We start from the raw sequence: 21,458 nt of genomic DNA, 5'->3' as shown, positions 1-21,458 counted from the left end.
TTCCCAGCCTGACAAAAATTGATGACCAAAAAAAAAAAAAAAATCTAGTTAATTTTGCAAGTTTAAGTTGCTTTGGTTTAGATTATAAAGGCCAACACACTGCCTCCCTTAAATAGCATCAAGCCTGGCACATCAACTGAAGGTTGAATCTAAGGTATTCCTTATTTTTTTCCGGCCTCCTAATGAATTGGTATGCAAATCGCTTCCCACAAGCCAGCATACCAGGAATCTCATGTAGCAAGCTCTACCCCCACCACCATGCTTTCTCAGTTCTTCAGCATGAGAAAAATGTTGATGACATCAAATGACTGGGGAGATGCAAGTTCCTGTATTAATCAAGGTTCTTCTCTTAGCCACTACTTGTTATACAGCACGTTTTTGTTAGGTAGCACAGTGTGGGATGCATTTAACAGCAGTGCGTATGGATTACATAAGATGGTTACATACATACAACAGTTACACATGTACAAAAATGTCCAGAAGAAAAGTGCTCTATACCATTCCAAAGATAAAAAGAGCCAGAACTTGGGGGATATTTTTCTGCTTGTGACATTAGAACGCTCGCCCTTTCATTTCCAAATTAAAGGCATCATAGCCAAGAGGACATTAAAAAAAAAAAAAATGGTTGAGAGATCACAGCTTCTCCTTCACTATCATAATATTTAAATCAAGCAGCAATATTGTTTACTACTGGAAAGATTTGCTTGAGGCTACAGCCAAATCCAGGCCACTGCTTTATCTCTTGTTCCCATGCACTATGGGAACACTGGAAGAATCATACATGAAATGCCCTCTCACATATCTATTTGTCCAAAATATCTGAAGTTAAAAGCAGTTCAGTGTGCTGTGATGCTGGTTATGAAATACATTCCCTGAAGGCCTACCATCCTGCTGCAGATGGCCCATGAGCAACGATCCAAGGAAAGAAGACTCAAAAGCTCACTATGCAGGTGAAACACACAGCTGAAAGCTTTCCAAAGAGTGCTTAGCATGTTGAAAATCAAAAAGAATTTTTTGAAAAAGTTAATGATCAAAGTTACATTAGTCTAAGAAGCAATATTTTAGAAGTTCACATTTGACTTGAAATAAATTCCCAGCACGGGTGTCCATGCAGAGTTTCATAATATGTTCTTCGTTTGGTGCAGGATGAACTCACTCCTATTAGTGCTTTCATCTGAGACACAGTATATAAATAATAATGCAGAAGATTAAAAATGTAAGAACTTCCACTCCAGAAACATGAGTAGTCCATTATTTTTCTTGCTACATTAAAATGAACTCAATAGGGATTTTCTTGTTGCCTTTTTTACTTTTTAGTTCTGTGCTATGATGTTCTCAGATGAGAAAGAACTGCACTCTTTGCACTGCTGTGTGTTTTTTCTTCCCTTCTCTTTTTCTTCCCCAATAGCCTCCAACTAAGTTCAGTTCTCCCATACAAGGACGAAGCCAGAGTTACTCCTGAGAAGGGAATGAAAAGCTGCAGTATTTATGATCTGGTATTGCTTCTAGATTTCAGAGTTGCTTCAAGCTCTTAATAGAAAATTAAAATATTTAATCATCTTTGACTTTATAACATTCATAGACAAGGAATCATTGTGCTGACTTTAAATATTCATAAATTTCTCCTGCTCATCACAGTCCGGGTGCATAACTTCATTCATTTAAAAATTGAAAAGATTTCTTCTGAAAAACACAGTCACTGAGGAATGCAAAAACTACGAAGTCAACAACAACGTCCACTTTTCTGGATTAAATACTACTATTACCAATGTGTCCAAAGGAAATCAATGTCCAGAAAGCTTGTCTACATTTACTGGAAATATTAATTTACTATGAAACAGAATCTGTGGGGCTGAGAGCTACCATTAAGTGCTTGTACATCATGTTTAATTCCTGAGAGTATTTTCAATATACAGATCAAAGGAAATAAGAGAGGCATGCTCATCTCTGACATTAACCCTCCCAAAAATTCATCAGGACAAGAAAAAAAAAAATAACTGATAGCAGCATGGAGTTACTGTTATTTGCCAGGATTTCTAGCAGGCAGTTTGGAAACATGTACATTGAGAATGTGGTCTACTATTTAAGTAAAGCATTGGGAAGTTAAGAGGAAAGGTTTTCAGTACTTTGAGCTAATTCGCTAATTTAAAAAATCATGTCTGCAGAGATAAATACAGTAGCATATACCATAATCTGAAACTGAATAGTATCAGAACAGTGAAAAAAAACATACAAACATTAAAAAACTATTTTAATAGAACGTTAAGTTCAGACTCTTCGTCAAAATGGAAGTATTGAGGAAGTACAAGGAATGAGAATTCAACAAATAGTGATAATTTCAATAAATATACTCCAAGGTAAGTGAAAGGCAGAATTTTAGAACTTGTGAATATTTAACTGACAGAACAACATCAGACAGATTATCACATTGTACCACTTCAAGAAAGAATATTTCATTGCCTAAAGAACAATACAAGGAATAACGTCTGTAGAATTCAGAAGCAACAAAGACATATGCTTTGCAAGTGCTTAGAACATAAATAATTGTAAACTGCTGATTTTTCCCCCCGCTACCATATCTACAAAGTCATAACGTCTGCAAATAGCATAGCAAAAGAAAAAAATAAATTTCATTGCAGCTGACCACACAGACATCAGAAGTGACAACTACATAAACCATAATCCTCAGCTTTTAACTGTCAAAATCTAGTGCTGCCAACTTGAGCATTCAATATAAATAAGGCTGCATATGTGAAATCAAACTGAGTTCAATGATCAGGTTGACAGTGTCGTGCCTCCTAAAACTTTAAAAGCAATTGCACTAATCTGGGCCTGGTGTTGCAGAGTACCCAACTTGCACCCATTCCCCTGCTTCTCTTGGAAGCCTCCTCTAGGCAGGCAGACAGCCAACAAACTCCTGAGGGGGTGGAGAAAGGATCCACGAGGGCAGGAATTTTCAAGAAATCAAGTTATAGGTTTGCAATCTTTTTTTTTTTTTTTTTTTTTCTTCTAAATTGCTCCTTCAACAGAGATTTGAAAGCACCAGTTACCAAAAAAGAAAGGTCAGAGCAAAGATCTGCAGAAAGGTTTGTTAAAACCGGTCAACAGCAGGTTACTTATTTTTTCCTTCTAATCAATATAATCCATAAAAGACCAAAAGAGTCACAATCAGGAGAGAACTTCCCTGCTTAAATAGCACTAAGATCTGATACAATCGTTCACTTTAATTAAAAATAATTTGTTGTGGCTAAACAGAAGCTAATGTCTTTCTTTCAGCTCCAAAACCCATCCCTGCCAAAGTAAAAAGGTTGCATTAGGTCAAATAAAAGATCTAGGTAGCCCTCTAGCCTGTTTCAATAACATTTACACTAAAATCAGAAAAGTATCTCAATAAATACCTAAGATCACAAACAACAGAATATTCTGCTGTCTCCCAGCACCGAATCACTGGAGGACCTCCTGAGCTATTCGTTGTCTTTGCAGCTAACAGACTTCCAAGCATTTCTCTTGGAAGCACATGAGTAAGCACACCTTTCCTTTTAACCCAGGCAAGTACCCACAAGATCTTGTGACAAATTTCCACAACTTAATTATCTTTAGCTGGTTTTGAATTTGCTGTCTGGCTAGTTTCTTTTGCTTGTCCCTAGTTTTTCACACTGAAAGAAACAATTACCACTTATTTATTTTCACTGATGATTTACAGATACCTACCATATTTCACTTATTATTAAAACCATCACATTTCCCTCCATCTTTAAAAGCATGAAAAGCACTATTTTACTTTACTGCTCCTCATACACAGGCTTATTCCTGAGTATTCTCAGCAAACTTTGACAGAGCATTGTTTAACTTCAGTACAGATAAGTGAATGTGTTAAGACATATAATTGCCAGCACATCCCTGTGAGACACCATGAGTGATCTCCCTTCACTGTGAAAATTGACTGTACAGTCTTTACTGTTTATCTTTCAATCAGTTATTAACCTTACTGAGAACTTGTCTGATCTGACCAACACTTAGGACTGTTTCGTTGTTGTTGTTTGCTTTAAAGAGTCTTATGGATGTCAGTGAAAATTATATTTACTGGATCTTCTCCATCAATAAATCCGCCCAGGTCACAGTGTTTATTACTGTCCTCTGTTCACTTTCAAGGTTGGTCCTGTATTGAGTGGGAAGCTGGGACAGGTGAGCTCCTAGGGTACTTTCCTACCTGAAGTCCTTCTGTGATACCATTCAATTGCTAGTGTGCTTCTTTCTCAATATGATATAAAATATATTGGTTCATGCTCAGTTTTGGCCTGCAGTGCTCCTGAATGTGGTCTTCAGGACCATATGGGCCAAGAACTGGTTCTAAAAGGTATGAAGAGACAGTACACTGTTTTGGAGGGAAAGAGTTTGACGATACAGACATGAGTTCTACCAGACAGCTTAATATGCTGTGACAGATTTTACTAATGATGGACCCTTAATTCTCAGAGCATAAATCTGAAAAAAAATAAAATAAAAAAATCAGACCTATGATACTCAATTTGTTAAAAATAATACATTAGAATTTTTTTCTTATACATTTCTTGTCTTCAATTAGTACTTAATATTTCAAAAAAGTACTGCCTAATTAGTCCTCATAATAATTTCCAGGGAAAACAAAACAAACAAAAAACCACACAACACACCATTCTGTAAGTGCAGAGAATCTGAACAACAAGCATCACATTGACAAAGCAGATGCCTTGTATGAAATATCTCCAATAAGCATCAGATGTCACCTGTGACAGCTCTGCAATTAGAACCCCACAGCTCTAGGCTCTGAATCCCCCCATGTAAGATTCCTGCAGGCAAAAGAATTTTAATCCACTCACAAATTGAAAGATTTAACACAAGTAAGAAGTTATGTTAAAAATCAAAGCAAAAAAAACCCAACCCCATATTCAGTAATTTCACTCAGAAAAGGAAGAAAGTTCAGTTCCAACCAGTTTCTGGGATGATGAAATTGATTAGCTAAAAAAATTAAGACAAACAAATTCTTCTGATTAACTTTTTAATTGATCAAGTATTGGAAACAGTTTACAGAAGTATATTATGAAAGTGTGCTCTCCTTACCCCATTTTCTTTTTGTGAAATAGGCATCAGCACTGGGGTCATTGAAGTGTCTGCTCATCATAGTCTCTCCTCCAGCATGAAAATCATATGCAAAAACAAGAGCTTAAAAAATAGAGACATGTGACAATTACTAACTCCAGCATATTTTTAAAAAGTCACAACACATTAATTGGGAGGAAAAAAAAAAAAGATATAAACTCACAATGTTCTCCAAATGCTTTAGTGGTAAACACTTCACGTAAGGTTACTATATTTGAGTGCTGAATTTTTTTCCACATGTCAACCAATACCATGCACTTCGTGTTAACAAGACGAAAACCTGGAAAAGATCAAAAACATACTTTAATATTTTTGGGGAATGTTATTTTTGTTGGTTTTGTTATTGTTTTTGGATTTTTTTTCTACTATTACGTCTTCTAAAAATACTGAAAAGTAATCAAGCACTAAAATAAGACCAGGCATGCTTAGGAGTGCCAGGTCTGCGGGAACCTCTTGCTCTCTTTACACCCACAGAATAATTCTATCAAAGCTGTTTCAAGTTCTACATGCAGAATATAAAAGTATTTATTTAAATATTATATAAAAAAAAAAAAGACTACTCAGTTTTTCTCACCATGTATCCTCCGAAGGCAATATGGCAGGTCATCTTTACTATTTACAGCTTTATAGCACGACGTAATGTACCCAAAGTTGCTTGTTTTCTGTATGCGATTGGGTGGTGGCAATGGTTCTAAAGGAAAGAGGCTGTGGTAGCTGTCCACTTCTGCTGGAACTGCTAAATCAGTACATGCACAGAAACATATTAGATATAAGTATACTTTGAAGGAATTATTACAAGAGCAGAGAAAATGAAATCTGTTAAATCACTAACATGTAAATTCCATGTATCATTTTCTTTATATGCATGTTAAATAAAAATTCACTACTTCTGCTTTAATGCTGATACATAGGTTCCTGGAAGGGATTCTAGGAAGCTAAAATAAACATCCTCATAAAAATAGTTACACCAAGTAGAACATTGCATCTCTCCTGTTGATTTTATCTGCTATTTTCTCATCTTAAAAATTCATCCTTCTGAAGAACATTCCTCTGTTGTGTCCATGGTATTTTTTCCTGCACAGACTCACAGATAAGCACCCAGTTCCATACAGTCTTCATTTCACTTTAAGAACCCTATTTCATCACACGAAACAAACCTGAATCTCATGTTGTAACATACTGGTTTAGAAAACAGAGGCATTGCAGGTTTACAAATCAGGTTAAGAGACTACAGTCCCAAGAAGAGATACACTTGTATGTCAGCTGGGTTAGTAAACTTAAATACATTTTAGACTGTATCATATTCACATTAAACACACAACTAAGAAGGCTGCAACTGAACACAGCAATCTGTTTAAAAACAGAGCTGGTTGTAAATTCTTCAAAAATCAAATTACAGTGAATAGTACATTTCTCTCACCTGCCAACAAGTAGAAAACCTCTCTAATACACCAGCCAACTCATATTGAAACAATCAAGTTTGTTAATATAGCATTTGAAAACACTTATAAGGTATTCCTTTAAGAGGATTCACATAGAAAATGATGCAATACTATTTTGCACAAGGCTCTACTGTTTTAATGATCTTTCCTTTCTCACTATTTCAAGTATTCCCAATCTTGACAGTGTTTGAAGACAGAATAGGATTAATAGAAGAGTGAACAGAAACAAGAAATAAATTTATTATATCCAAAATACTTTGGTTTTGGTTATCCACAACACAGATTTCATTAAAAAAAAAATTAAAAATAGGAGGGTTATGGGTTTTTTTTGTTGCTGGTTTGTTTCAAGCCCCTGGTAACCATTGTTCTATACGCAAGACTACAGAACAGCATGATCACAATTTAAATTACAAAAAATACTTACCAGGAATATCAGCCTGATCAACCTGGGCCATTGTTATTAGGTGTCTATTGATCAGTTCCTGAAGAACAAATTAGGTCAAGTTTTGAACACTAGCTTGAAAAGTTAATGACTTATAAGTTAAACTCTTCAATGGAGGAGCTGCAAAAGACATTAGCCACAACGAGCATTGACAGAGGTATCGACTACATTAAGGCTGAAGTGAATAGTAGTCACAAGCCAAGCCCTAAAAGAAGGGCTCATTAACTAACATCCTTCCTTTCAGTTAAAGGCTTTAAAACTGGATAGGATTACAGCTTAGAAGAACACTACATATGAACTCATGCATACTAATATGTAATACTCAAGTAAGAATATGTACTCAAACAGGCAATCATGGCACGTAGATTAGACTGCAATAACATATGCTGAAACCCACACCACAATCCTCTTTTGTACTCTATCCACCACAGGACTAAGTATCTAAAATACTCCATAGGAAAAACTGCACAGCTCTTTCTTTAGTCATGATTTGTTTTCTGCTACTGCCAATTTGCTACATTTCTCCAAGACATGTGATTTCACTTTAAATTGTCTTTGATCTTACCTGTCTGAGCTCATCTGCCATGAAGAAGGAAGGTGCATTTGCTTTTGGCTGCATATAAGCAACATGAGGTGCAGCTGGATGGTAAATGTGGTAGTTTGGAAATACCTTAAAGTAAAGAAAAATATTAAGCAGTATATATTAAAATCCTTAAGCATAAGGAAAATAGAGTTTTGTCATCTTATTAGTTTAAGCTACTGAACTTTAAAGTCTTCAGGCATAGAACATGTTACAATACACTGTCAGGTGCATTACAATTTTCTTACGTGATACTCAATACTCATGCGCCTTTGAAATCATTGGTAAGCACATACTTCACATTTCTATTACTGTGTTTTCCCCTTCACTATTAGTGCAAAATTTCTTTAACCTATCAAACATAAAAGCAATTTGAAATAATCATTGATGTTTTCTATGTATGTATTTACTGAGACATCCATAAAATGTTCTCCAATTTTGTATTAAAAAAAATACCAATAAAAAGTAGGTAAATAGGCAAATGGAAAACAAAAAAATCTTTAGTCTTTTGTTTTCATAAGACCACTCACTGAAATCTATCCCAACACTGAAAAGGCCAAATCTGCACATAGAAGAAGTGTTTCAGAATATTACAAATATCTAGTAGGGCATTAATCAATTCTGTCTTTGTAAATTCCATGTACTTCTGCGCTAAAACCAAACATACCATTCCTGTGAGAGGCGCTGGAGTTGTATCAGTATAGAAGTATGTTGTTCCACCCACTGTTTCCTTCTGGATGACCTGGCCAGTAGATGGAGGCTGAGAGACAGCGTTAGCAACAGAAGCAGAGGCACTAGTAGGCACCATATAGTTTGCTGGGTTAGGAGTATGACTTCTTCGTCGAGGAGCAGGAGATGTATGAGGAGTTATTTTGGGAGAATGAAGAGGAGAAGATCCCGCTGATAGTGACATTCCTTAGAGGAAAAGAACAACATATTCTCAATCAAATCTCTGTTGTTGCTTTCTTTTTTTCTTTAATTTGAAAAAATCCTTTACTACACACACTTCAGAAGTGAATAATATTCCAAGCAGATGAGAGGCTTAAGTACATCTTTATGAAGAGTTAAAGGTAAAACATTAACACCAAGACTGGAATAGACATTTCCTTGAGAAGTCTTTCAGGTCAGAGAGAAAAGGCTTGAGAACTTACAACCGTCATATTAAGAGCTGGAAAAACATAGGTTGAAAGAGGAGAGATGAACTGAATTCATGCTTTGTCTAGAAGAAGAAAGTTTACTAAACTACATGGGAAAATATTATTAACTTTGGGGTAAGTGAATGTTTACATAAGTCAGAGGAACAGTCAGTGAAGCTTGCCAAGCTATAACTCATTTAACCCAATTACTTGTTCCTGCTACTTGAAGTAGAATCAGGAAAGACTATTATGAGAGCGCTCCGATGATTACAGAACACAAATAAGCAATAAGAAATAAACTACTACAAATCATTTCAGAGAAACCTATTTTCCTATCATAATCAAATAAAAATCCAGTCTTTTCAAGACCTATTTGATATGTAGGGATAGGTAACTTTTCAGAATGGGGTCTGCAAGGTATTCATACAGGCATTTGAAAATTTTCTCAAAATTATTCTCTTGATTGCTGGTTACAGTAAATTCAGTGAAAGGCAGGCAACTAAACTGAAGCTTCAGTTTAGACTCTAAACACAGTGTGTCAGTGAGGGGAAAAAAAGGGCAACCTGCACTATTTTTTTGTTTTTAGTCAACAAAAATTTGTTTGGTTGTTTCTTTCAAGAGTTATACTATAAAAAATTCTCAGGTAATCTATTTATAATAGCTTATGATGAGACCACCCTTTAGAAAACTTGTAACATCACTAGCACAAGATACCCGTTATCATGGTGTTTCAACTAATACAAAGGGGAGCACTTCTGAAATTTTCTGTTGCTCCGTTCAGACTGGACTGTACATTTGCTGCTTTGAGCCATAAGTATATTAGTCACACCTTTCAAACTTCTGCTGAAAGATCTTTTTCTTGAGCAACTATTATACGCACTTCTTATAGGTACAATTTCAAACATTTTTTCAACTCAAACTGAGTTTCCTAAAATTCCTGCTGAAGCATAGTTACAAATCTAAACCCTTCATGCCTTTGAGCATTAATGGAGTGAAAGGAGTGAAAGATCAGTTATACGAATCCTTTCAAATGCTTTTCTGATCTCATCTAAGTGTCTTTTCAGAAGGAACTTGAAAGTTTAACCAAAGTCATCTGGCAGACAGAACATACAGGCTATTCATTTGCCAACACATATAATCAGCTCAAGATATGAAACAAATTTGATTAAATTTCATTTTCATGCTACTAGAACACCACTGCATGAGTTATAAGAAATTTGTTGCTATTTACTACTACTGTGGTAGGTTTCAGCAGGCAGAGGCAGCAAATACCCAAGATGACAGATACCTTTGAGAGATCTGCATAAAATTCTGCTGTCTGAGTACATAAGTATTAACAATTAAAACCCTTTTAAGTCACACACACAAAAAAAATCTTATAGTGGAGATGATGCACAGCTAAATATTTATGGAAATAATAATTAAGGTGAACAAACTCAAGCAGATCTCATCAGCTTCATGAGGATTTCAACCAGTTAAAATCCTACTTATATTAATATTTAACCAAAACAAAACAGGATGAGATAGCAGAGTACAGTCTAAACACCCAGGGAAGGCAGCAGGTGGAAATTACTGCAGGAAAGAAAATGAAAATGGCTGCATTAAAAGGTAAACATGTATTCCTACTGACTCACGCTGAAGGATAAAGACAGTACTGACAGTACAATGGTAAAATTGTGCTCAATGTGGAGAACACCTCAATGGAATTAGATCAGCTGTCTTCAATAGACCATTTTTATGTAAGTATATAATCACATGAGTATGTAAGAAAAAAAGAGGATTTAATCTAATTACAATTATGTTTCTAATTAAAATTGTATTTTCTATAACTACACCAAAGACCCTGACCAAAAGAGTAACATTTTTAAGCTTTCTGTATGACTTTAAAGTTCCCTACATGAAAATTCAAATGCCAATAGGATTACTAGGTCAAAGATTAAAAGAGGCATGTCAAATTGCTCTTCCCAAGTCTAATATACTACTAGATGGCACTCAATTCCTTCTGTTAACGAATCTTAAAAAGAGAGTAAATAGTACCTTGAAAGGTAAACTGCTAAGAAAAAGAGCTCCTCTTGCTTCAAACTTTAAAAACTGACATCATGGTATCACACCAACATGGAAATGGTTGAAGGCTTTCCAACTTTTTGCCAGATTGACTGTGATACCACAGGTTACCTACATGTACCTGTAACCCTGCTGTTTGACTGTTGACATAGAGAAAGATTACTTGCACAGAAGAATTAAACTAGCCTTCTCTATTGTTGCATTTTCTCTTCTTGCAACCTTTTTTTATTTTTGAATTTTCATTGAGACTGAAGAAAGAGGGAACTTCAGGAAAGGCGTGGAAGACAGTTACCTCAGGGACACTTTATTTCACCATGTTTTAGTATTCTATTAAAAGCTGGAGACTGAGATGAAGACTGATAGCTGAGATTATACTTGAAAGCACTTATCTAAGAAATACGAAGATACACATGTAGAAGTAGGGGTAGCCTTCTTATGTGCTGAGTCCCAATGGATGTGTCAGTGTGGATATAATAGGTTAGCTTCTGGTTGTCACTTCCTACAGTATTTCTGCATTTTTTCCACTTAACAAGACAGGCAGAAAAAAATATTTTCCAGGAACAGTGAGTTTTGTGAAGAGTTACCTATAAAATACTAGGTGCCAAAAATGTTTTTGTTTTACACCTACCTGCAGGGAGGTGTCAGAGATCAGATAGAAGAGATAATTTAGAATTTTTCCATCCTCAAGAGGGAAATCAAATAATTGTTCTCCACTTTGTAATAGATGAATTAAACTATGGCTCTTCTAAAAAAGTTATTCCTATTACATTTCCTTTTTTAAGAAAAAAATATTAATTCCTTACAAAACACAGGAAGAAATTCATGCAAAAGCTGGAGTCTTGCATGTTTCACGAAAGTTATATTCCACAAGAGAATAGACATCATTTAACTGGAAGGTGACTTCTCTTTATTCAAAGAACTCTTGCAAAGTCTTTACACTGGTAGGCAAAATCAAACTAAACCAGTAACACACACTTCAATGGCAATTTTCAAACATCTTTAATTCTTTCTTTTGCTATCTACCTATGACATAGATGGTGACATTTCCCCATGCATAAATACAATTTTTTTATTTAAGAACTTAGTCCTTTAGAAAGATCACCTCCTAAGTCACCTTAAAGTAGCAAAAATTTGGGGTTTTGTGGTTTTTGTTTTTGTTTTTCTGGAGGTATAAATTGAGAGCTAAACATCTTAAATAAAAACAAATATCTGTGGGTATTATTTACACTGCATACTTAAGTTCAGAACATTCTGCACTCAGCACAGAGAAAGAAGCTTCTACAAAAATTCAAAGCACCCAAGTCAGACCCCTGCTTTAAGCTCATATTCTTGGCAACTACACAGAAATAACAAGAAAACAAGCCAATCTTGCCTGAAGTTAGCTTTTACAAGGATTCCCCCATCCCTCTTCTCCTGAACAAACATTAGTATTTGAGCCTAGATCATTTTCCGCTTTGGCATGTGCATTTCAAGGACCTCAAACTGTTGTAAGAACTTCTTTCATCAACAGCATTACTCATCCTTTCAAGTATTACTTACAGATAGTAAAGAAATTGGACTGTGAAGGATCCCTCTGAGATCCCACTGGACACTTTCCAAAAGTGGACCATTTTACTGTATTCTATTAAATCCTTTATATACTTTTCAATCCAGGTGATAAGGCTGAGAGGCATATAAACACAACAGTATTCCAATAAGACTGCACAGCAGAATACAGGATGAAATCAGACACAGTACTGCATCATATTTCATTTGTTCAGCAGAAGCATCAATCACCTTCCTAGTCTGTTTCAATTGTTGTACCACTGCACTATTTAAATGCTGACTTATGTGATACTGACACTGATTTTTATTCCCTATTATCGGGAAAGCCTGAAGGTCCATTGAATGGAGGGCAATTGTCAGTACTAGCTTTTAAAAAAAGAAATAGTTACAGTATTTGCCCTTTTAATTTTGATGGTTACCTAATGCTTCTTGCTCTTTGCCTCAGGTTTAAGAACATAAAGAAATTTGTTAGAGAATCTGAGATACGTAACATCCAGCTCTGCTCATCTTCGCATCTTGTAACTATTTCATTTTTCTACAGAGTAAATATTAGGAATTTCTGATCTTAAGCAGTTAACGGACCCATGAACAATTTGAACTTAAAAAAATTGTCAAAATTCTATGCACAGAACATTTAGAAGTTGATATTGAAAGCGAAATGACATGATATGGTAGACACAAGTAAGAGTTAATGGATACTTTGCAAGGCAAAGGATTTTGGTATAAACTAATATTTTACTTTTGTTATTGAGCAAAACTTAAGCCCACATGTATATCAGTAATACTGAAAATAACTGTTTAGTTTACATCCTCTAGAAATAAATCAGTAGGGCAGACCAATGCATGGTAATCAGTGTGCATATTCTCTGCAGCATGTCTCTAGACCAGAGGTAGTTTAAAGCTATGCCAGGTATTGCTCTATCATGGACAGCATAGAGTAGACTGCATATCTGCATATAGACTGCATATAATTCAGCACCTCTTTTCCCCCCAAAAAGAAGAGTAAATTAGTCTGAGGTAATCTCAGTGCTGCTGTGCCTGAATGAATTTCAGAGTCTGCAGTTTGATTTTCACAGAATCATAGAATCATTTGAGTCAGGACCCTTGCAGGTCATCTACTCCAACTCCCCTGCAATGAACAGGGAGCTCCATCAGGTTGCTCAGAACTCTGTTCAGCCTCACTGAACATCTCTAGAGACAGGGCATCCACCAGCATTCTGGGCGACCTGTGCCAGTGCCTCACCACCCTCATCGTAGAAAACTTCTTCCTTATATTCAGTCTGTATCTCCCCTCCTTTAGTTTGAAATATTTCCCCTTGTCCTGTCAGTTTCTTCAGTTTTATTCTACTAGATTAATCTGATATTCCTTTCACTCTTATGTGCCCGAAGACTTGCTCAAAATGAAGAGCAAAAGTAGAAGGCAGCCAGACTTATTCACTATAAATCTGATTATAAGTTTGACAAAATTATTTTCAGCATACTTAAAAGAAGCAACTGTACTGTAAATCGTTACTCTCAACTTACCTGGTGCTAGCCCAGCAGTAGCAGGACTTCCCATGGAGGGATGAGAGAACAAGGCTTGAGAGAAGGCAGACATACTTGACTGGGATACGCTACTCAGCCTGGAGGTTGATCCTCCTTTAGGAATAAATTCATTTGCAGTGGGGTTTGGTGTCTGTATGAAAACAAATGTGAATTAAATGTTTATTTTAAACATGAAGAGATAGACAATGCCTACTTGGTAGAAAACACTTTCTAGGCAGACCTACTGAATGCAGAGGATATTCAGACTATGTACAACTTGCTGACAAAAACTGCAGACACAGGAAGCTGGTCTGCATGAATGGTTATAAACATTTTTCTATATTACATGCGAAGTAGAATTAGCAAGATTTCCATATGAAGAGCTGATTTAACACAAACACTTTGCAAAATGGCTTTCCAATAGCATTATACAATAAAGTTGGAGAATTGACTGGACAGTGAGAAGACCTCACCACTACTGCAGACCGTCCTTAAGTGACTTTAGAAAATCCATTGAAAAATAAGTAGCAATTCCAACTTAAAGTAATAGAAGAACCCACCTTGTTCCTATTCTATGAAAACCTCTGTTTTAATGACATATTTCACTTATTTAACACCTTTAATAATGAGTTTAAATTTGGTACCAGAAACAAATACAAAAAAGTAACTGTCAAACATTCGTTATTTACTAGTACACAAAAAAATAGAACCAACTTTGAATATCTCTTAAAATTCATGCTTGATTTTTGTCTTTTTTTTGGGGGGGAGGTTTGGGAGAGGAGGTTGGGCAGGGAGAGGAGGCAAGAGGACTTCGGGGGAAAAAAATCCAAACTACGGCTCAAAGGACAAAAAGCTTAGTATTGAACAGCAAGTTACACTAGACTTTAGTGGAAGAAAATAGAAGACAAGAAATAAAATATTACATGAAAATTACTTTGTAACTAAATATTAAACGTCAAAGTTCAGTTTACAAGATCACTTTAAGCATTCCTCTCAAAACTGCCATAACAAAACAAGGTAAAGTAGAAGACAGTAATCATTTTAGGTAGACAAAAGATGTTGCTAAAATAATCCATAGTGGTTTTCTAAAGCAAATGGTACTGGATCTTCATGGTTTTAAGAAGATTTAAAATAACTAAAAAAACTCAAAGGTTAAATTCTATTTTCACCAACTTAAATCAGAACTTAAGTTAGTGCCAAATTAGAAAAGAGGGATTATGATACACTAATTTAGACAGCGCAGGAAAATATTTGAAAATACTTTTTTGTGTTTTTTTTTTAACATCTTCATTTCAAAAGGACAGTCAAATGTAATACCAATGTATTTCAAATAACTGGAAAAGTAAGAGAATTCTAAAAGCTGTAAAACTGAAGAGGATGCCCAGGTAAGAATGTTTCGCCTTGGGCCGCACAACCTTTGGCCCACCACATTATGTTATACAACAGTCATTCTAAATGCGCGTTTGTCTGAGTACTAAAGAATAGACATAACCAATTATGCAGACTAGTGAATTAAAACACTTAGGACTTACACAGATAAAAAGCTCATAGAAGCCTTTTAAAAAAAAAAAAAAAAGACTTAAGAAAAGCTTGCAAAGGTACAGACAAATGAAGCCACAGAAAAAGAAGGCACATTGATTTGTACAGCCTAGAACCGTAACCAAGCAACTAATATGTTTAAAATCAAAAGCTAATATTCTGGACTTATTCCTGTACTTAAAGTTCAGATAATTAAGAGAATTACATTCCTCGGGAAAAAAAAAAAATCTGCTGTGCAACAATTCAGCCAATTCTACACTGAAACTGGAGAAAAATGACAGAAGTGGCAGAGTTGAGCATAATTTGTCCACATAGTGATATACTGAAAACTCAAAGCAACTGCAACAGCAAAGGACAGAATTTGCAGTATCTTATCAAAAACATGATAATTCAAACAGTTATATGAAACCTAAGATTTTTGCTGTTAAACTAGAAAACAGAGGAAGAAGATGGTAAACAATTCAGAAAACGCAAGTGGAGAAAGGAGACGACCCTCTGAAGACACTCTCAGCCTTTAATAGAGCAACTGAGAGAGTTTCCAAGATCCCAAGCATACCAACTCTGGCTAAACTCTCACTACTTTCACTAAATCAATTCAATTGATGCCTATAGAACAGAACTTCTTAATTCTAAATGCATTCAGTAAGTGTTCATACACACTTGCAGTTTCGTTCTGTAGAACAGTCACCTACATATTCTTCATCATTTTACAGTGGAAGGACCTGAGAACCATACTTTAAGTGGCAGGTCGTAGAAAGATTTGGCTTAGAAGGGACCTTAATACCACCCAGCCCCAACCCCCTGCTGTGGGCTGGCTGCCACCCACCAGCTCAGGCTGCCTAGGGTACCATTCAACCCAGCCTTGAACACTTCCATGAATGGGACATCCACAGCTTCTCTGGACAGCCTGTGCCAGTGCCTCATCACTCTCTGAGGGAAAAATTTTCTCCTAACAACTAACCTAATCTTCCATCTTTTAGTTTAAAGCCATTCCCCCTTGTCCTGTCATTATCAGGCCATGTAAAAAGTCTATCTTTTTCACAAGCTCCCTTTAAGTACTGAAAGGTTGTAATGAGATCTCCCCAGAGCCTTCTCCAAGCTGAACAAGCCCAGTTCCTTAAGCTTTTGTTCATAAGAGAGGTGTTCATCTTCACAGCCCTCCTCAGGGCACACTCCAACAGCTCCGCATCCTTCCTATGCTAGGGAACCCAGGCCTAGACACATTACTGCAGGCTGGACTCACGAGGGCAGAGTTGATAGGAACAGCTGCCTTGTTCACCCTGTTGGAATGTCTTTGTGTATTCATATTGAAGAATGAAATTTAGGCATCTATCAGTGCAGGATGCATTATGCTGTAGAATTTCAGCAGCTGTGGTTCAGAAATCTGATGGAAATTCAGTTTGCATTGCATTATTTAGTGTCACAGGTCAGCATCAGAAACACTGCCAGATGAGATTGACTTATTTCTACAAAACTACTTACATAAACGTTCTCACTGAAAATAGCTTTGATCTGTACAGCTAGACTCTTCAGTACAAAAGCCTATTTCCTTTCCTGCTAATTTACAAACATGAAGTTGTAACCCAAAACTTTTTCCATTATTCAATAAATTGTTTAAATATTTACTGTAAAAAATGTAAAAATTTCCCACATACAAACTGTTTTCTAAGTACAGAAAAAAACTCTTGAGTTTCAGAGCCACCATCCAAAACAAAATAATCCAAGCAGTACAACAACATTTTAGTAATTTGTGATCAAAAATAGTAATGCTTTATCAAAATTTGAAGCTTGTCCTAGGCCATGTTTTGATGCATGTCATATTTATTTGTGTTGCAGCTCTTAAAGAACACTTCTAAAAGCGTACAAGCTTTCATGTGAACTAAACCACATTTTGCTGTGCCTTGCTTCCAACAGAATAAAACATATCCCAAATACATCTATAGCATTTAGAGGATGGAATATAACCAAGTTAACTGTTCAATCTTTTCAATACTTCTCAAACACAGCAGACAACATTTTGTACCAATGAACACACAAACATGCAAAAGCCAGGAAGTAGCATTCTTAGTGGCCAACAAAGTGACATTCCTGGGCCTGAAGGATATCGCACTCTGACAGTAAATTTAAATTCTAGTGTTAGTTTTACATTTCAATCACCAGTAGACTTGAAAACATCAGTCTAAAGGATGAACAGGCTTTAAATTATACTGAACATTTTTACAGTTTTCCTGATAGAATCTTACTACCAAGCTTCAAGAGGAGAGCGAGTAAAAATCCTTACGCTTTCATAAGAACAAAAATAATCTATACCTAATTAATTTTCATCATTCAGCATTATGCTTAAATTCCTGACGTGCTCAGTTTTATGACAGATTTCACTTAGTTACATTAAGTTGAAGAAATAATAACAAATTTCTTCATGCTAGACTAGGCTTAAAATTGTAAGTCTGAGAAAACCAGGACTTGAGAAAAACAAAATTGGTACTGAAGACTTAAATATTGTGAGTAATTCAATGAAAGAACATGAACAGAGGACATGCAATGAATTAAGCTGATGTAAAAATCAAGAGAAAAACAAAAACAAGCAGCAGCCAGCACTGTGCATTATGCAAAAAGTGGAAGACTGCACCTTCCAGCTTCAGGTGCACATGTCCTACAGAGAGGCACACACAAAAATGATTCATTTTCATTTCAATCATTTTGTTTCATTCACGTTTGAAGCACTTAAAAAAAAAATTTATTAGTGGGGGGATGGAAACAACGATCTTCTGTGGGTACTAAAGGAAAATAATTCAAGAATCCTTAAAGGAGGCTGAAGATGAAAGCAAAGCATACACTGAAAGAAAAGGGTGGAGAACGAAGATTCTCACCAATGCTGACAGAACAGCACAGCAGCACTGTAACTTCAGTATATGTTTTGGAGTTTTACAGATCAACAGATTTCTGTAGTCTACGAAGATAACAATTTCTGTTTCACTGACTATCAATTCCAATACATATAATTTTTCTCTGCACTCCTCTATGATGAGCTCCTAAGGCTCCAGTCCATTCATTCATAAACTAATCCTCAAAGTGCCATGAAGGAAAGTGACCCTGTAGAACAGGAGGAATCTGAGACCAAGACATTTTAAAGGCTGTGCAGGGAGCCCACAGAAGTAGTGGACTACCCTTTTCTCTCATTTCCAGTTCAGTTCCCACCAGTTGAGCTACAGCCCATTTCTGTGGCTGTAACATGACTCAGTTATTTCTAGTTGCACTATAAAAGCCAGCTACCTGAAGCAAAATGTAGGCAAATTTCATTTCAGAAGAATGTGCTAATGTACTTACCATGCTAGAAAGTGGAAACAAGCCTTTCTGTCCTCTTTTTATGTTGTCCTTCACCTCCCAATTCATGTTGATCTGTTCTGACATCCAGAATTGCATAATCCTGTAATGGTTACAGAAAACCACCACTGAACTGTACCCAAGCTATAAGCAGGGCAGTTCTCTGCCAGCTTACTATGTGGCATAGATCTCAGAATGTTTTCTTAATTCTAAAACATGCAAAAGTGGGTTTTTATTTTTATTTTTTTTTTTTAATGGGTAGATGTGCAATAGAAGTAGCTTCAGTCTACACAGAGAGCATTGCAGCAATCCTCTCTCCAGAAGGATTCCTTGATGCCCATGACATCAGAAAAGGACACATTCTGGAATGTCAGAGCAGCCCATCAGATGTTGGAGGTTACTAAGGACTTGAACACAAATCTCCTTCCCTCTCACTATTGAATTTGTGCAATATGCTTCCTTGTTTCAGATACTGTAACACACCACCACATTATCCACACAGTTAAATCTAAAAAATTCATTTCACCAACATTACTACCTAGATTCCAATTCCGCTCTTCAAAATTAGAGACAGTTTTACTAAACTAATTTTGATGAGTTTAGCACAGACAAAACATGTTTGTTACATGCAATGTGTTATTTCTATAGTAAAATACTATAGAATATTTTTAAAGAGTATTTTTAAAACTATAAACTTCTAGAAGTCTATGCTTGTGATGCAAAATACTTTTAAAATTATTTATAAAATTGTATTCAACTCAAGAAGCAAAAAAAAAAAAATCATGGTGCTTAACAAATGATTTGTATAACTAAAGTTGAATCTACTCTTGCTATTTTATACCTACTTTGATAATACAATATCCATCTCGTGGCATTGCTTTAGTATCCTAACACAGGGCAAAATATACCAATAAGAAATGGTTTTGCCTTTTGTCTTATTTATTTATTTTTAAATGCAGAACCAGGAACACCATTCATTCTGAACTCCACTTTTAAATACTGTGTTATGCTTATGTGATTGAAGTTTAAAAAAAAACAAATGTAAACAGATCTGGATTAAAAATTCAAACTGTTTTATAGTACACCTTGAGAACTACTTTGTTTGGTAAACTACTCATTTTCAGACAAGCACCTCCACACCTTTAAAAACACCACTTAACATTGCACCATGAAATAGTGCCTTCCCACATCTTAAATCACACATTTAGAAGAGCAGACGTTCAATTTTGAGATGTAAATTTGCTTTCTCATCTTTAATGAAGAAAAAAAAGCCCTCAAATAGTTACATTCACTACATTTTAACTTTTCTACTTATGATGGCTTAGCACTCACCATCAGTCTAGATTTAGTTGGTATAATCTATATTCACGCCTGCAAAATCCTCTGAACAGCTTGTTTTTTCAAAATACTGGAGAGTATTTTGATGCAAGACGTGGATTCTGCGTGACTGTTTTTCTACTTCAGGACAATCTGAAATCTCAGTATGAAACTATTGCAGTTTACTTTTTGGGGTTGTTTTCTTTTTTTTTTTTTTTTTTCTGTGCCTATTTTTTCCTGAGGTAGTTTCACAAAGCAAACTTTTCCAATAACCACAGCCTTTTTTTTTGTTTGTGTGTTTGTTTTCTATTTTACTGGTAACATTTAAAATTTTTAACATTATTGAGCTTTGATTTTGTAGTGACTCAGAAAACGTTCATGTGAATACAAAGACAATGATCAGAACAATAATGTCAAAGTAAAATTTAGTTATTCATCCACATAAAGCTTTACATATCCTTATAATCTCATCTATAGCCTGTGTTCCACACCTTTTTCCATTCACTCTTGCCAAACGCCATTATTACTATGCAATCTCTTCCCTATTTCCTTGAGCTGAAGCATCCCTTTCTCTTTATTTCCAATGGATGTGCACAAACATACTATATAAAGTGCCAAATCTCCACAGTAAACTACGTAATTGCTCCGTAAACCTATAACATAAGATTTTGTATTACAGTTATTTATGTAACTTTCAACACCTACTTGGAGTTTGAAAACCAATTTTCTTTCTGTTTTCTCAGGGCAAATCACACATACAGAATCAAAGACTGGCTTAAATTGGAGGGATCTTGAAGATCATCTACATCCAACCCCTTGCTATGGGCAGAATTGCCACCCACTAGCTCAGGCTGCCCAGGGCCCCATCCAATCTGGCCTTGAATACCTTTAGGGATGGAGCATCTACAATCTCTCAAGTCAACCTGTTTCAGCATCTCTCCTAATTAAGATTGGCAGCTCTTTAGATAAACACAGGTAAATCAATCTGTCAGTCTTCTTTCACTTAAGAAAATAAGTGCTTCACTGGCTTCAACCATTCCTCTGCAGCCTTACTTGGCTCTTCTACCAATGCTTCATCATTTTCTGCCAGTGGCTCTGCTGCTTCTCTGGCAGCAAAAGGGACAAGACAAGACTTATGGCCAAGTGATCGTACAAAGTAGTGTCAGCTTGCATGCAACAAACTGCTAATCATTCCCAATCTCAGTAGTAAACAAAAGTATCCAACCATTAAGTAATGCAAAACTGGTACTAGCATTACAGGGCTCCAGTGTGAGTGTCACATCAACCATAATATGACAAAGATTTAGCAAACTGAAAGAAGTTTCAGAGGCCACACACTCTAGTTATCAGCAAGTCTGTTGCTGATTTACCTATTTCAATCACTCAGAAACACAAAAAATAGAAAA

General features: G+C 35.8%; 1 protein-coding gene across 5 annotated transcripts in view; it reads right to left on the bottom strand.

Annotated features, from left to right (window-relative positions):
* Positions 1 to 21,458, bottom strand: part of PAN3 (poly(A) specific ribonuclease subunit PAN3) — a 75,708-nt gene that overhangs the window by 18,600 nt on the left and 35,650 nt on the right. For 4 of the 5 annotated variants that reach the window (XR_008203555.1, XR_008203556.1, XM_052671418.1 and 1 more), the window contains 7 exons: positions 13,873 to 14,023; positions 8,271 to 8,518; positions 7,589 to 7,693; positions 7,006 to 7,063; positions 5,714 to 5,875; positions 5,303 to 5,419; positions 5,101 to 5,202 (listed from right to left, as the gene is read on the bottom strand). Coding sequence is in view for 3 of the 5 variants with exons in the window: in XM_052671418.1 (XP_052527378.1) it covers positions 5,101 to 5,202; positions 5,303 to 5,419; positions 5,714 to 5,875; positions 7,006 to 7,063; positions 7,589 to 7,693; positions 8,271 to 8,518; positions 13,873 to 14,023 (943 nt within the window). In the remaining 2 variants the exon portion in view is untranslated. The remainder of the gene's footprint in view (positions 1 to 5,100; positions 5,203 to 5,302; positions 5,420 to 5,713; positions 5,876 to 7,005; positions 7,064 to 7,588; positions 7,694 to 8,270; positions 8,519 to 13,872; positions 14,024 to 21,458) is intronic. The other variant, XM_052671420.1, reaches the window with a different exon arrangement.

The sequence above is a fragment of the Tympanuchus pallidicinctus genome, unplaced genomic scaffold (assembly GCF_026119805.1).
Source record: "Tympanuchus pallidicinctus isolate F22 unplaced genomic scaffold, pur_lepc_1.0 scaffold11, whole genome shotgun sequence".
In the NCBI taxonomy this organism is placed as follows: Eukaryota; Metazoa; Chordata; class Aves; order Galliformes; family Phasianidae; genus Tympanuchus; species Tympanuchus pallidicinctus.
This window is presented reverse-complemented; position numbering and strand designations above follow the sequence as displayed.